The 15604-nt window shown below is 40.8% G+C and overlaps 1 protein-coding gene across 4 annotated transcripts in view; it reads right to left on the reverse strand.

Annotated features, from left to right (window-relative positions):
* The window catches only part of AFF2 (ALF transcription elongation factor 2), a 299561-nt gene that overhangs the window by 19904 nt on the left and 264053 nt on the right, over positions 1-15604 (reverse strand). For all 4 annotated transcript variants that reach the window (XM_057372254.1, XM_057372256.1, XM_057372255.1 and 1 more), the window contains 6 exons: positions 11723-11957; positions 9746-9885; positions 9140-9203; positions 4899-5035; positions 1976-2047; positions 1523-1616 (listed from right to left, as the gene is read on the reverse strand). In XM_057372254.1, coding sequence (XP_057228237.1) covers positions 1523-1616; positions 1976-2047; positions 4899-5035; positions 9140-9203; positions 9746-9885; positions 11723-11957 — 742 coding nt within the window. The remainder of the gene's footprint in view (positions 1-1522; positions 1617-1975; positions 2048-4898; positions 5036-9139; positions 9204-9745; positions 9886-11722; positions 11958-15604) is intronic.

Here is a 15604-nt window from a genome sequence, read left to right on the forward strand (position 1 = left end):
TTAAYAGCTCCCATTCTTTTCTTTTCTCCTCTTGTGCCTTTATTACAGAAAGAACCTGAACATATAATCTGATACACTCATACACTGCTTCCAGCAAATGAGTTACTGTAACATTACCTGAAACACTCAGCTTCAATGGGATACCCATGCCCAGCATTCCTGATTTGACTATTTCATTGCATTTTAATTTTTTTTTCTCTTATTTTACTTTACATTAAAAGACATTTGCTAATGCTGGGAGTAGTGAATATGTTCTTCATTTTACCTGCTTGCACAGCTAAAGAAAATAAAGTGGCTTTAAGGCAAGAGAATCTCCCCTGCTCCCACCTCCTTTTTTTTTAAAGAAATCATTACTTTCTGCAGAAAAGGTTTATTTATCTAATAATCCTTTTTTGAGGATACAATCTACATTCATCCTTTATAAAATCTGAAGTGGGTGGACTACACTTCATGAAAATGCTGAGGTTAAGAGTATGTGTAGTTCAAATTTAATTTGTTGTGCAAATCCCTGACTGAAAACTCCATGAGAACAGCAGAGGCACTCCTGGTGGTACAAGAGAGCCTCCATTTAGGCACAAGATCAGGACTAAAATACTGAAATTGCAGACAGAGGACACACAGGAAGTCAGGACTATGGCTGCTACCATGGAGTTTTACAGCACAAGGACCATTTTATCACCATTTACATGAAAACATGAAAACTGCAGTGTTAGGGGTTTTTACTGGTTTGCAGTACCAATATGTCAAAGCCTGGAACAAATTCACAGAGGCTGAAAACACCAACAAAAAAAGAMTGATGGGCTGACAAGCCAGTATAATTACATAATTATAGAATAATATGCAGCAATAAAGTAAAAGAATTAATATACGCTTCAAACAGCATTAACCAGTGAAATATAAATAGCAAAACCTCAGCAGAGCTGAAGAGAGATTCTATTTCTCTCTTAATCTAYGAACAGTGAGGATTTGTCATCCTTACACTGGGTAAACAGCATCTGACAASGTAAAACAAAACATTCCCAAGTCATGACCATCGGATCTCCACTCAATTTCAGGTAAAGACAAACCTTCAAGATGTAGATAAGGTAATTTGAAGTTCCACAGGAAYAAAAGGAAAAACCTCTGAAAGTGAAATAAGCTTCAGGAAATCTCACTGAATCTAAAATCTAAACTTAACTAACTACTGCCTAAATAATTGCTTTATTATGGTTCATTGGGGGTCAGTTCATAATCACTTGCACATTGAAACCTTGAAAAAATCAGAAACTTGCATAAACATTACACAGTGTTGAGAATAATGTTATTTTAGTAGAATTACTGACTGTGGTCCTTTGAATCAAGTGACTAATCCAAAAATSCCCCAAATCACTTCTGTCCCCACTCCCTGGCAGCCATCCTGCCTGCATTTCCCATGCGAGAGGTTAAATGGGGGACTTTTAAATCATACAGTTATACTTGTGAGAGCTCTCAGAGCTGGTATGAATTTCATTCACATCAATAAATTAAACAGAATAAAGATTACCTTAAAATATTCCATCAGAGATCTGGAGTACTTCATAGCATGGTCCTTCTTTAGTTTAAACATTCTCAAGTAGAGAAGTGATAAGCATCGGTAGCTGTGGTAATTAGGAAAGGATTATGTTAATTCCATTGCTTAATGAAACCTATAAACTGTTAAAAAAAAAASAGCTGACCTATATTTTGCAGTTTCTGTTCTAAGGTTACATTTTGAAACACAAGCAAATGGAGAAAGAAAAAAAAAAGTGGTCAAAAGCATTAAAATCCCATCTTGATAAGAGTATAAATTAGAAGAATAAATGTTTAGTCAGCTGCTGAAGAAATCCATTAGTTATCCTTTAATAGTTTAATGGAAAACAAGAATAATGATCTTCTGTAAGCTGCTTAAGTAATTCAGTACTTTTAAAGTCCTCCTTAAGATTTTAGCTGCYTCTCTCATTGTCGCAAAGGGACTTACCATAAAACTGCTAATTTCTTGTCCCCTTCTGTGGCAGAAGAGCCTGTGAAATTCTTGAGTCTCATTGCATACCTTGTCAGAAAGGTGAGAGATAAGAAATTGAGAGTTAAGATGTTTCCAGAAATGATAGTAACACCAAAACATAATGGTCACACATAGATATTCTCCATCTGTAACAGTTAATGGTCACAGCATTCTGCAATGATGAGATCAAAGTAAAATTCAAYAGAAAGCATCACTTAAAATCTGAAGGGCTAAAGTAAATCACCAACCAATTTTCTGGGCCAACAASGTGAACTATTCTTGGGCATGTTAATGATATTATAACCAGCCAACTAGGCTGAGTCCTGCAAACATTTGTGATGAGTGTTGAACAGAAGCATAAGATCTTGGCCCTATATGTACTGAAGTGTGAAGTAATATATAATAAGGTTTTACATATAATACTTTGGGCTTGAATAATACCTTCAAAATCCTTCTCATAAATGCTTCTTCAAAGCTTTTAATATATTTTATATAGAAAATGGTTTCAAATACAGGAAAGGTCATGTTCACAGCTTTTTAAATTCTTGGGTTCAATAATTTATGAGTCTTGTGTACTTGGTCCTCCCTCTCTATTTAATTGCTGCTGTCCAATATTTGGATGATCAAAGATTGAGCATTCCTACCTCCTCTTTTTTTTTTTCCTTTAACTGAGCACACTCCATTCTATGCATTAGTCTCTTGAAAATCAATTCATCGCATAAAATCATTGTTCTGAGCCCTAATGCAATTTCACAGGTACTTGTGTTAGAATAAGTAATAGGGTTCAGCGTTGCGTAGGAAAGTTTTAAGGTATCCAGGCAGTGTTGATGAGCTCTCATTTCCACCGAGGTAATGGAGTGCAGGCACTGAGCTGCTGTGCCCTGCACCCATCCCAGCCCAGCCTGCAGCTGCACCACAGCACCTGAAACCCTTCCTCCATCCTGTCCCACCTGCTCCTGGGCATTGCTGTTCTAGTCACATTGGATGAACCTGATCAGACACAAAGGTCTGTGCCTCTTTGGGATTTTAGTGTTATCATTAACTTAAAACACATTTGACAATCCCAATCTCCTTGATGCTCCACTTGCTTTCACAAATAGGTGTCTGATGGAAAGAGTCAGGGCAGAGACAGCTAATGCAAAAGGGGAAAACTGCTTCTGATGAAGGRAGGAGTAAAAGTGAGGAAAATCTCCTTCTGTTTGTTATCTCACAGTAAAAATCTATGTTAACATTAGCAGCTACACTGAGCAAGTGTTGTGTGCAGCCACATACTTTGTACATCCAGCACCTACTGTAACCCACAGAAGTTTGTCCATGGAGTTTTACTSAGTCTGCCAGCGTCTGCTGCACACCTGGGCAAGTCACCTTTTGTCCATGTCTGACCAATGACAGTGATTAAGTGGACAAATCAGTCTCACTGGCTGCTGCAAGATGCTGCATGCAACAGTWGGTGAATTAAACTCTACCTTTGGTGGTAGGTGGGGGAATTAAGCTCACTGACTTAAGCTATTTAGACATGGGAGACCTACTATAACAACTTCTCCAGAATTTTCCACAGCCAAAAGCAGTTTCAGAAGCAGTTGAGGTGCTGTTCCCATGCYAAGATCTCTGTCCCACAGCCTGCAGAAGGACTGTTCAGGACACACTGTCAGAGTGCAGGAAAATTTGGGCACAGCAGAGCAGAGGCAGGTGGCTCCTTTTCTAAGAGCTCTGCTCTCCAGGGTTAAACATGGATCAAGTGTTCAGTGAACATAATTTTTTTCTTGAGTGATTTCTTTACATTTTTTTTCTTCTCTTTATGAAGTGTAGAATGTAAAAGCCATGTTTTTAAATATTTAACAGGCATATTATTTACCTGAGAGTAAGAACTTAAGATTTGATACATTTTATGCAAATACGTACTTATTCAAAATGTAAAACATGCATTATTATCTTGGCAGTCCCTAATAGCTAATCTGGCATGTTAAAAAAAAMCACCGTTGACATATTAAAAACCAAATATTTAGGGCTTGATTTGCCTCTTTTTCTTTCTCTTGTGCAAACTGGCAGTAATTACACTGACATTAACAAGGATATTCCCAGCATACACTGGGGAAAGYAAAGGTGCATCACAGTGAAGAGGAAAAATCCTGTTGTTCTACTTACAGGTAAATTTAATCCTGCTTGATTTCACTTKGATAATTTGCTCAAGTAAAGCAAACTTAGTTACTCAGGAGACTATTATTTCCACAGAACTAATGCTATGAAACAGCTATAAGGAACAGCAGCAGATTTTAGAGTAATAATTCGGATATTTTATTAGTATGTAAAGGCTTTTTCATCCATATTCTAGCCTCTAAGTCTACAAAACTATATTAAAATTAATTCAGCTGGTTCACATTCCTTTAACATTAAAAATATACTGTTTTCAAAACCATATATGCTGAAGCTTCCTCTCTGTCTATGATCTTRTATCTGAAGTTTCAGCTTTTCGCTTTTTCTTTTTAACGACCGAGTTATAAAGCTCTAAAACAAGGGTTTGTAATAGAAATCCTGATAGACTCCCTTTAATGTTTTGAATTATAAAACTACACCTTTTAAAAGACAAGTGTCATTGCCAAACAGTGAAATTACTATACTTTACTTCCACCCACTACATTTCAATTTTAATTTTATGAATATTGCAAATTATAACACTCACATTATAACCTCTAAAGGGGATAATTTATAAAAGCAGTGTCCATCAATTATAAATTTTCCATGACATTAATAAAATGGCAAGAACTAATTATGATGACTTCTGAGATGAAGATGCCTTGGACAAATCATTAATACGTTGAAATGGTATTTTTTAAAACATAGCAGGTTCTAATTATGACTGAAATGAGATGATGAAAATGATCACAGAAAGGACATTAACCTGATGAGTTCCACAGTCTCTGAGTACATGGTGTATGGAGATTTAGCTTCTAATGGATCTCGCTCCATAGCGTTCCCGCACTCGATGAAGGAGAGGGCAGCATCAGCATAATTCACTGCTTTCCCGAACTTCTCCAGCTGAAATGGGAATCACACTGTCAAGAAAATCCTTCAGCTTTGATTTCTAGGTAGGCAGTCATTCTAGAAGGCAACACTAGCATTAGGATGAAAGCAGGGAGACACTGGTAGTTAAGAATGAATTCATACAGTAATTAAGGCAGGGACTCTGCTTTCACCAAATTTGCTCGGGGTAGTCAGTGCTGGATGCTCCACAGAGGACAGGCAGGGCATGCCCACTGACAGCAGGGATTGACACAGGCAAGAAARGCACCAGGCATGTTTGTGCCCATCCATACTGCTCCTCCACATGAAYTGACTTTCAATGTCACTCTGCGAGGGTTAGGTAACTGCTCCATGCCATTTTGGCTGATGTCATATTCTGTGTTAACTGTTGGTCAAAAAAAAATCTCATCACTTATATGATGAGTGAAAGAGCAGRAAAAAAAAGGGAGACAATATAGCGCTGCTTAATATTTCATTTTACTAGGATTTTATTGCAAAAGGTTTTAGCCCTCATAATGGTTGTGATTAAACTGACTTAGACATACTGATTTCTTTTTTTATGTGTAATGAATATTATATATGACATTTTTATAGTACGTACTTTATAATAGTATTTAACATTTTCAGTTTTTGATAGCTGAATATAAGTATTCTACTAATGTGGCATTTGATATAGGAGATCCAATATACTTTAAATAATTAAAAAATGTCTTTCTATGTCTCTATCAAAATATTTTTGATGCATCTGCATATGTTTCCATTCACAAAACAGAAGCCTTGTCTAATAACATATTAAGCATAACATTAATTACTGGTCCAAGATAACAGTATACTTGTCTTTGTGGCTCCTTCTAAGCCATAGCTAGATCTCTCAGCACAACTTTAATTTCATGTTCTGCTCTTGTGCATTGATTATGTACAAAGAGCCTTTGTAAATTGATAGGTATTAACTGAATGATCAGAAAAAGGGAAATGTTTCTGACTATCCTCTGTCTATTCCACAGACTGGTTCTCAGCATAATCTTCAAGATACTTTATTCACTTTGAAAGAATTTCCATTCATTTTGCAAGACAAAAGGTCTCCCAAAGATGACTTTTTGTGGTGTGGAAAAAGAATCTGGCTGCAAGCAGATTTAGTACAGACACAAAGTTTGAGCCAGCAACAGGATCGGATTCTCTGGAGTAGGTGGAATTACTCCAGCTCGTCACATCTGAGACAGGAACACAGTGAGGTCTCCAAGATCTCTTCCATATGGCACAGGCAGCTGCCACTGCAGCAGCCCACCCAAATTAGCTGATCCCTCACTGCAGCCCCAGACAAGGAGAGGTTTCCATGGGGTCGCTCCCGTAAGACATGAAATGTCCTGCCCTTCACCAGAAATCTGTTTTCTCAACAAGCTCAGGAACGGCGCTGCCACAAATCTCATTAACATTTGCTGACACATTTTGAGGTCACATGCATTATCTTTCTAGCCACTGCAACACATCTTTCAATGCTGCCTGTGCTCTGTCTTGTCAGCACCAAGTAACCAGCAGCAATTGTTTCCATAGGACAAGTAACACTGCGGGATTGCACACCAAATGTGTTACATGGAGATAATTTGTGTGCAGCTGCATTGGGTGGGGAAAAAAAAAGGGTTGAGATCCAAATAGCAGAGGGAAAAACAGATACTTTGTTCATGGATATTTATGCCTGCCAACAAGTTGGTGACAGTGGATGGGCTCACATCAGTGTCAAACTGTGTGTGACAGGCAGGGTCTGCTGCAGGCAGCAGGGGGATGTGCTGTGCCTGCTCCTCGTGGTGCTGCTGSAGAAATACCCCTGGTCCTGCAGGGAGAGGTCAGCACCCTGTGAGTGTGTCCGGCTGTGGAGGCAGGGGATGGGCAGGGCGTTCAGAGATCATGGGAACTGAGCCTGTAAATACAGCCAGCGTGGAGCAGGTGTCCCTGTGCCAGCACTGTGTGTGCTGTGCTCAAAGGTCACCCAGCTGGGGGAGGTGTTGGCAGCCTGCAGAGCCCGGCTGGGACTGATGTGCTGGCTGGAGCTGTCACACCAGCGCCTGTGACCGCGCACATGGGAGGGGGCTGTCACTGCACTGATGGCTGTCACTGCACTGCCACCACACTGCCACCACCATCACCACACTGACACCACACTGACACCACCACTGTCACCACACTGACACCACACTGACACCACCACTGCCACCACCATCACCACACTGACACCACCACTGTCACTGCACTGCCACCACCATCACCACACTGACACCACACTGCCACCACACTGACAACACACTGACACCACCATCACCACACTGACACCACACTGCCACCACACTGACAACACACTGACACCACCATCACCACACTGACACCACCACTGCCACCACCACTGCCACCACCACTGACACCACCACTGCCACCACCACTGCCACCACACTGACACCACACTGCCACCACCACTGCCACCACACTGACACCACACTGCCACCACCACTGCCACCACCATCACACCACACTGCCACCATCACTGCCACCATCATCACCACACTGCCACCACCACTACAACCACACTGCCACCACACTGACACCACCACTACCACCATCCTGACACCACACTGTCACCACCACTGACACCACCACTGCCACCGCACTGACACCGCACTGACACCACACTGACACCACACTGCCACCACCACTGACACCACCATCACCACACTGACACCACACTGCCACCACACTGCCATCACCACTGCCACCACCATCACCACACTGACACCACCAATGCCACCACCACTGACATCACCATCACCACACTGCCACCACCACTGCCACCACACTGACACCACCACTGCCACCACACTGACACCACCATCACCACATTGCCACCACCATCACCACACTGACACCACCACCATCACCACACTGCCACCACAGCAGGTGCCAGCCCTGCACCCCCTCACACAAAGCACACTCACAAACACCGTGCCCCAAGCCAAGAGAGAGCTGAAGCAGACAGCTGGAAATGTCAGCTCTCCTTCAGCTCGCTGACAGCACAGAGACACCTTTTTGTTTGGCTGGTTTGCTTTTTAAAAGCCTAGCAACTGATTGTTTTGGGGTGGCTTTTTTGGACAGACACTGATTTATAAGCACAAAATATCTGATGTGGAATGGTAGAACACATACGCAAAACCCTCAGAAATAATAAAGTTGAGAGGTAAATAATCACTCAGCTGTTTGAGGGGAAAAGTGAATAGCTACACTCCATTTTACACATCTTAGTTTAATCAAGTAGGGAAATCAAGTCCCACCTAAGCCTGCCCTAAATGAGCCACTGCTCACCCTGTATAGCATACAGGAGCAAAGTCCCTACCTACAAAGCAAACATTTATTAAGGACACTTCAGAACTGGCAACAGTTTGCATTGAACAAACCATGGCAGAATATAATCTGTCAGATTATGTGGTTTTATCAAAATCAAAACACTTGGCAAAGTTAGGCCAATCTTACTGGAATTTCATCTGGGGTAAAGCAAGAGGAAAAGCTTTCCCAGCATTGAACTACCTCACTGCCAGATTTTTTGGGAGTAAGTGTGTTGAGACTTTCTTTATCAGCTTAAAACCATGCAATAAAAATGAATGTACTACATAAAAATGAATTGTTGCAGATCTTACACAATTGGATTGAAAATATCAAACCATTTTACCTCATGATAATGGGGTGTGGGGTGATTTGACTGCCTTTCTGCTATTGAATATTTCAACACCTCTGTTTTARGCTCAAAGTGAATAGGAAAAACAAATTTCAAATACACATCAGCCTTCATAAAACCATCTTACATACTTCACAAACAGCATGACTGTTGCTGCCCCTTGGAAGAAACACCAGCTATTGTAAGTAGCTTTTTTTTTTTGGGAACAAACACTTAAAAGTTAGTAATGGCATCCAGGGTTTAACTTGTGGACAGTGTGTTCATGGGGAACAATCTGAAGCTCATTTTAGTCAATAGCAGGGTTCCTCTTGGTTTGAGAGGCTTTAGAGCATGTGCAGAATGTCCATTTTTTTAACACTGAGCTCCATAGTGGTAAGAGACAAAAAAAAACTGTGATAACTTACCAATGCATCTGCTTTATGCTTTAGCTTCTTAGCCTCTTGCATGTAATAATCCGCATTGTGAAGCCTAAAGAGACAAAATCAATTAATTCAGGTCTTTGCTTTCACACAGTTCAACATTGTTTGAAAAAACTGCAGACTGCTTTAAAGAATTATTTTGACACACATGCCCACTTATCTCTTTAAATCTTAACCTGATATCAGTCTGAAGCTGCTGTATGCAGAGATCCAATGGGTGACCAGAATGTAAAATAAGTAGCTGTAGAAACTGGCCACCCAAAGGACCCAYTAATGTGTGCTGAATGGAGAAAAAGAAAAAATATTTTAAACTAATTAAGTATAAGAAGTTTCCATTAGAGGAGCTAAAATTAAAAAATGAAGAAGAATTACCGTGAACCAAYATTCATGGTCTGAAAACATTTATCAACAGAATCTTCATTAATCAGTGACAACAGTTCATTTGCAAAGATTAAAACTGTGTGTGCCTTTGTGCAGCAGTATCCACACAGGTGCCCAATGCCAGCACTGTAATCAAAGATACTCCCTTTCACTGGGAGCTCTGCTCACATGAAAATCCCAATCACAGAGCACTAAGCCAACAAAACTTACACATCATCAAATGTTATTTTGGGTCTTCTGGGCTCAGAATTCCCATTGGAAAGCGTTGGCATTGCAGACCAGATATCTGGTTCGAGATGGCTGGTGTCAAGAAGAGTGTTGGCTGTGGGTGTRTTGTGAGATTCTTCCTCCTAGAAAACACAGGATTGTTACTTAYGGTTCAAACCAACATTCATCCTCCCCACCAAAAAAAACCCTCCCACAAACCAAAGGCACAGAACAGCCCCCATCTATACCCCCTACATTCATGTTACCTCACCAAATTACCCTTCCACTCTCTGCAGCAYGAGCCCAATAGATTAATTAGGGAGCATGACTCCACCTCTGAGCTCTCACCTGAACTCAGTAACTCTTAGGTGCATTTTTCTGGTGGATACCATGGTGTTACTGACTRGAGACACTGGTTAAAGCAAGGCTGGGGAAGCCTAATGCACCGGGGCTAGATGGAAACTCATCTTCCTTCAAGGTGTATTGCACTAATATAATCTTTTTTTTCTATATTATTAGGAGATAAGTATTAATGTGACTGAAGAATCTGCTTGGATTTCAGCAGGGATCAATTTCCTCACTCTTGCYACAGAGAGAAGAATGGAAAGCAGAAGTCAGGAGTTGTGACTYTGCAATGATTAAAACCAGAAGCATAACAGAAGATTTTAAATCAGGCAATTGAAACTTGCAGGCTTGGTCYCCAACCAGATAAACTAAATTACAGATGAACCAATGAACTAGGGAAAGAAATCTAACATATATTAGAGGAAAAATATTTCACGTATCAAGGTAATAGATTAACCAAGGATAAATCTGACTAGAGATGCTGGGATGAGAGGAAGAGGCCCTGCTGTTTACATAGCACTGTTTATTCGCTGACATATGCAGTTCATTTTGGCATTGATTTCAGTTGAAGGCGTGTGTATTACTGGCGCAGCTTGAAGTGACACAATGATACCAGAAAGCAACAGGGATGAATGAAAGAGGTGAAGTGATTTGTCACCTACGATCCAACGCAACTTGTGAGTTTTACTATTACAGTGCAGGGTAACAACCTCTCTCAAAGTGGTGAACTGTGAAAAATGGGGCTATGCATGGCCTTTTCTGTGGCAGAATTTTGTACTTGTCTTTTAATTTTGACAGTGATACTAAGATACAGTTTGATACTATAAAAGGGAGGATGTGTTTGAAACTCTAAAACAAAGTTAGTTTTCTAAAATAGGCCAAAACCCTGGAGTTTCCCTGTTTAGCCTAAAAAGAGGATGACAAACTAATGTGAAATTTTACTTTGTTTTAATGAATTTGCTATGCAGTTTTGGCTCTTTCTCATGCATTTTCAGCAAAAAAAACCCACCTGAATCTGGAGAAAAGCAAGCAAAAAAAACCCTGTCTGTGTGAAAACCACTGATGGGGAGATGACCCTAACAGAGTGATACTTTTCTGGGGGGAAAAAAACCCTATTTAGATAGCGTCTAAAAGCTTACACTTAATTAATGGAGATTGGGTATAAATAAACCTTACTGTTGTGAGCCTGCCAACCTGACAGAAGTCATTAACATGCTGAGTGTGCTATGGACAGGTAGTTTTTTGTTAGATTGTTCTTGTCTATCTACTTTAGGCCATAATATTCAGAATAACTACTATGCTTAATTCTGGCTGAGCATTTGGGGCAGTTATTCGAGGGATATTCGTGAAGTTTTATTTTCAAAATGTGTGTGTTACAGCTATAATTGCAGCTAGCTGATGGCTGCAAAGGCTCTTCTCTGAGGCTCAGGGACCAGGTGCTTCAGGGAATGACAGACAACACCGAGGAGAAGCCTAATGCTGACCCAAAAATGGAGCTTGCAAGAGTTGGTTCCACCTCACTMTGCAAAGATCCACTCCTCGCTGCCCTTGAGAGGGGCTACATAAGCGCTCAGAATTAGATACTGCATGGAAAAAAAACATCCAACAGAACACCAGCCGAGGCTGGTTACTTACACAGATTCCTTTGGGGTTAGAAGAAGATTTATTTTCATTCTTTCTGTGTTTGGAAACAGAGGAGGAAGAGCTGCTGGTCTGTGAGGTGTTGGTGACACTGGGCTCCTGGCTGAAGGAGCTGTTGTCACTGCTGTGCCGCCGGTGCACAGGCTCGTCCAGGAGTGGGGACAACGGAGGAGGGAACAGCTTCTCTTCTCTTTTCTTTGTCACCTTCTTCACGGAGCTACTGCTGCTCCTGGGACACCGAGAAAAACCAGTTACAYTGCAAGAATATTGGTTAATCCTCCACAGCACAATGCTCTAGATTTTATTTACTGGGAAGCCAGCTCTGCCCTTCCATCTGTCCTGCAGTCCCGTGCCCTCCGAGGTAAGGCACAAGGGGACAGTGGGGAAAACAGAAGAGCTGCCTCTGCCTTTTCAAGGACTGCAGAAACCTTCTGCTTTGGAGGACAACTCGCAGTGCATTAGTACAAATTGCACCCAATTTAAATGCTAATTTGAGTCAGTCTTCATTTGAGAGGTCATAGAGGTTCTGACTCAGCAAAGTGCTGGAAAGTTTTATGCACAGGGTTAGCTCCTTTGACATCAAGTATGACTATTTATGTGTTTWACATTAAGCATCTTTTTAAGAGGTGGATTATGGCCCACATAAGCAACCTTTGCAAAAAAATCCAAATAGCACATGGCAGCATGAGAACTAAAAATAGAATTTATAACAACTACAAAATGATAACCACAACAATAACAAGATAATAATTATTTAACCTCTAGAATAAAACCAATGTTCAGCACTATATTAAAATGATACATTGTAGCTGGCAAAAGCCCTTGAGCAAATATTGGTTGATGAATTGAACGTGATTCAGAAAATGAATGTGGTTTTGACATGAAAGCTCAAGTAATATGATAATCTATTGTCTGTTTTATGTACAGAAATTGTTGGCTGGCTAGAAATGACAGCTGTGATACACAGTAAAACCAGAAAAAAATGCAAAAGCCTGGTGGACCTTTCCCCACTGAAACTCAACAAAAAAAGAAAAAAATAAACCCAACATCTCACTGACTGCTTAACATGTTAATCTACTCATAGATTTTTATTTCAGGTACTGCTCTAGCTCTGTCAATGAAGATAACCTGAATTTTAATCTTTTGTTGGACATCTAATATTGCACTACATGATCATTTAATTTTCATTATTATTGACTAAAATTTCAATAACAAATTAAGTCAACAAGAATTTATGTTTTGTTCCCACTTTCAGTCAGTGTCAGGAATTATAGATCTACTTTGCCTCAAAGTAACCTGGGAAAGAGGAGAAGGCAACCCAGGTTTCCTTACTCCTCCTTTTGGCACTCTCATTTCAGTCTGGCCTCTTCTGCAGTTTCACTGACAGTATCAATATCTACACCAGGGTCATTGCCCTATTTTGGATCTTTGGTGACACAGAAATATTTCAGCCTTATCTGTGAAACCAGAGAGTGAAATCAAACAAACTCCTCATGTTTTATAGCTMCTCTACCCAAAACTACTTTAATTCAACTGAAGCAGAGTTAAAAAGATCTTATTTGAAACTCTCTGATATTAAAGATCTTCAGACTGAAGAAATCAAACAAGCTCAAATTCATATTGCCTTACTGGGATGGATGCTGTCCTGCTTGGAAAACACATGGGTCTGAAGAAGATCAAAGGAAAACAACCGTGTTGGAATGGACCATCAGTTCTTCGAGGAGACTGATTTTGTGCACATGTGGTCCTGCAATATGTTCTCCAGAAAGTTCTCACTCAAAGCTCCATCTGTTCGCTGTCTGACCCCCAAAGGGCATTTTGGAAGCCAGATGAGTTACCACAGTTATAGCACAGCAACGCTCTGAACTTTTTCCAGAGGAAAGTTTTGCAAAGGAGGGTGAGCACTGCTCCAACAAAGCATGCACGTGTTCTTGGATTGTGTGGCAGCAAAGCAGGCAGAGTTAACMAAACAGCCAGGAGCAGAACCCAAACCTCTGCCTGCCAAGCACATGGGGAGCCCTGAACATGCACTCATGGCTGGGAACACAGGGCAGAGTGGTTTTCCATGCCACTGTGCACAGAGGAGTGTGGAGCTCTTCACTGTTTAAAACTTCACCAGTTCACTGCATCTTTGGGCTCAAACATAAGATGGGGCAAACCAAGGAATAGGTGCAGCTACTCAACAGTGGCAMATAAATCATTCTGTGGGTTGGAAGATTTAACCACAAAAGAAAATGCACTAGAGGATATTTTTTCCTACATAACTTGCATTAAACACAGCCCCACGCCTCCACTACAGTKTTAATTGTCTGTTGGTTTGTTAATTTTTTTTCTTTTCTCCCCGTACTGCCCACTTAATCCTATGAGTTGTTGCAGGAATTAAGCCGGTAATTTATTTAGTGATGTTACCTCCCTCAGATTTACACTAAAGCATTTATGTTAACAATAACCTCCATGAAATAGGTTGTTACCAGCAGTTAACCAGATTGTCACTTTGCTTTGGGCTGTTAATGGCCTAAGAAACTGGTCTTTGATTGCAGGAATCGCTAATTTTGAATGAATTTATTGCAATAATTACCGAGACTCAATGGTTTAATTTGCTGACATGATTGTTAGTTAAAATATRTTTAAAATCTAGGGAGAAACACAATAAAAGTGCATGGAAAAACTACAAGCAGAACTGATGGTCTTTTGGCTGCAGGGTTTAATCTTTTGTGTCTAAAAAAGGCCAATTATCAAAGAAAGAGAAGGCTCTCCATCTGCTTTTTTTTTTCCAGCCTGGTTTCTTTTAGGGCAGAAAGCAAGCAAGCAAGCAGACAACAAGAGGTCAGTGCATGAAGAAGGGAGAATTTCCAGCTACTCTCATGTTTCAAGCTGCCTTTCTTTGCCCTCCTTGGGGCACGCAGTGCTACCTGTGGCCTGTCAGCGAGACAAAGCCACTGTGAACAGCAGCCACTTGGCTTTCCTTTTCCTTTCCCCTGGTGCACAATGAAATGCTGCACATTGATGGTGAATCTGCCTCTGTGCAGGGAAAGGGGAAAGGTCACTCCCACCTTAGCCTGGACCACATGGCAGCACTGAATGGAGCTGCAGTCATTCCATGGCTGTGAAGGCTGCCTGTGCCATGAAGGAACCCCAATGGATGCTGCTGTGCCTACCAAGGGATTAACTAATATGTACAGGAGCATCTCCAACTAAAGGCCAAACAAAAGGGAACAAAAAATTCTGAAAACCAGAAAAACGTGCCTCAAACAGACTTTTAGCATGCCTGCTAGATGGTGGGCATGTTTCGCTGGTATGAGTCCAGATTGACTCACAGGTTGCATCAGCAAATAACTCCCTGTGTTGCTACAAAAAGCCAAATACTGGTGAGTAGTGCTCTGTCTGGACTTGGCTTAGCACTCGAATTTTCAGATATAAATGTCATGCAGCAGCACATACAATTAATGCTTAAATTTAAATCGCTCTGTCAAGCAAGTAAATATAAATAAATAATCCTCTGCTGCAAAGCAGGCAGCTGATSTGACAATTCAGCTTCAGAGCAGTGTTTCAAGGTATTCCTATGAAAACACTGAAACATCTATTCCTTCACCCACTGTAAGTATCACAAATAAGGAAACAGAGTGGCAATACTTTGAACAGTATTTTAAAGTGTCAGGTCAGATTTAGGAAAAGACATCAGCCCCAGAGTACGTGAGGCAAGGGACAGAGAGGTAACGATGGCTTAAGCAATGACAAAATAATACAAACCCTCTCTCGGCTTGTGCAAATGCCTTTTAAATTCACAACTGACCATTTGGAATTTCTAAACACAAACTGTATATGTAGTCATAGAAACTTGTGGAAATTAGGCATATAATTACCCTTCTTAGACAT

This window comes from Malurus melanocephalus, unplaced genomic scaffold (assembly GCF_030028575.1).
Source record: "Malurus melanocephalus ecotype Western Australia unplaced genomic scaffold, MMel_1.1 scaffold_168, whole genome shotgun sequence".
Lineage (NCBI taxonomy): Eukaryota > Metazoa > Chordata > Aves > Passeriformes > Maluridae > Malurus > Malurus melanocephalus.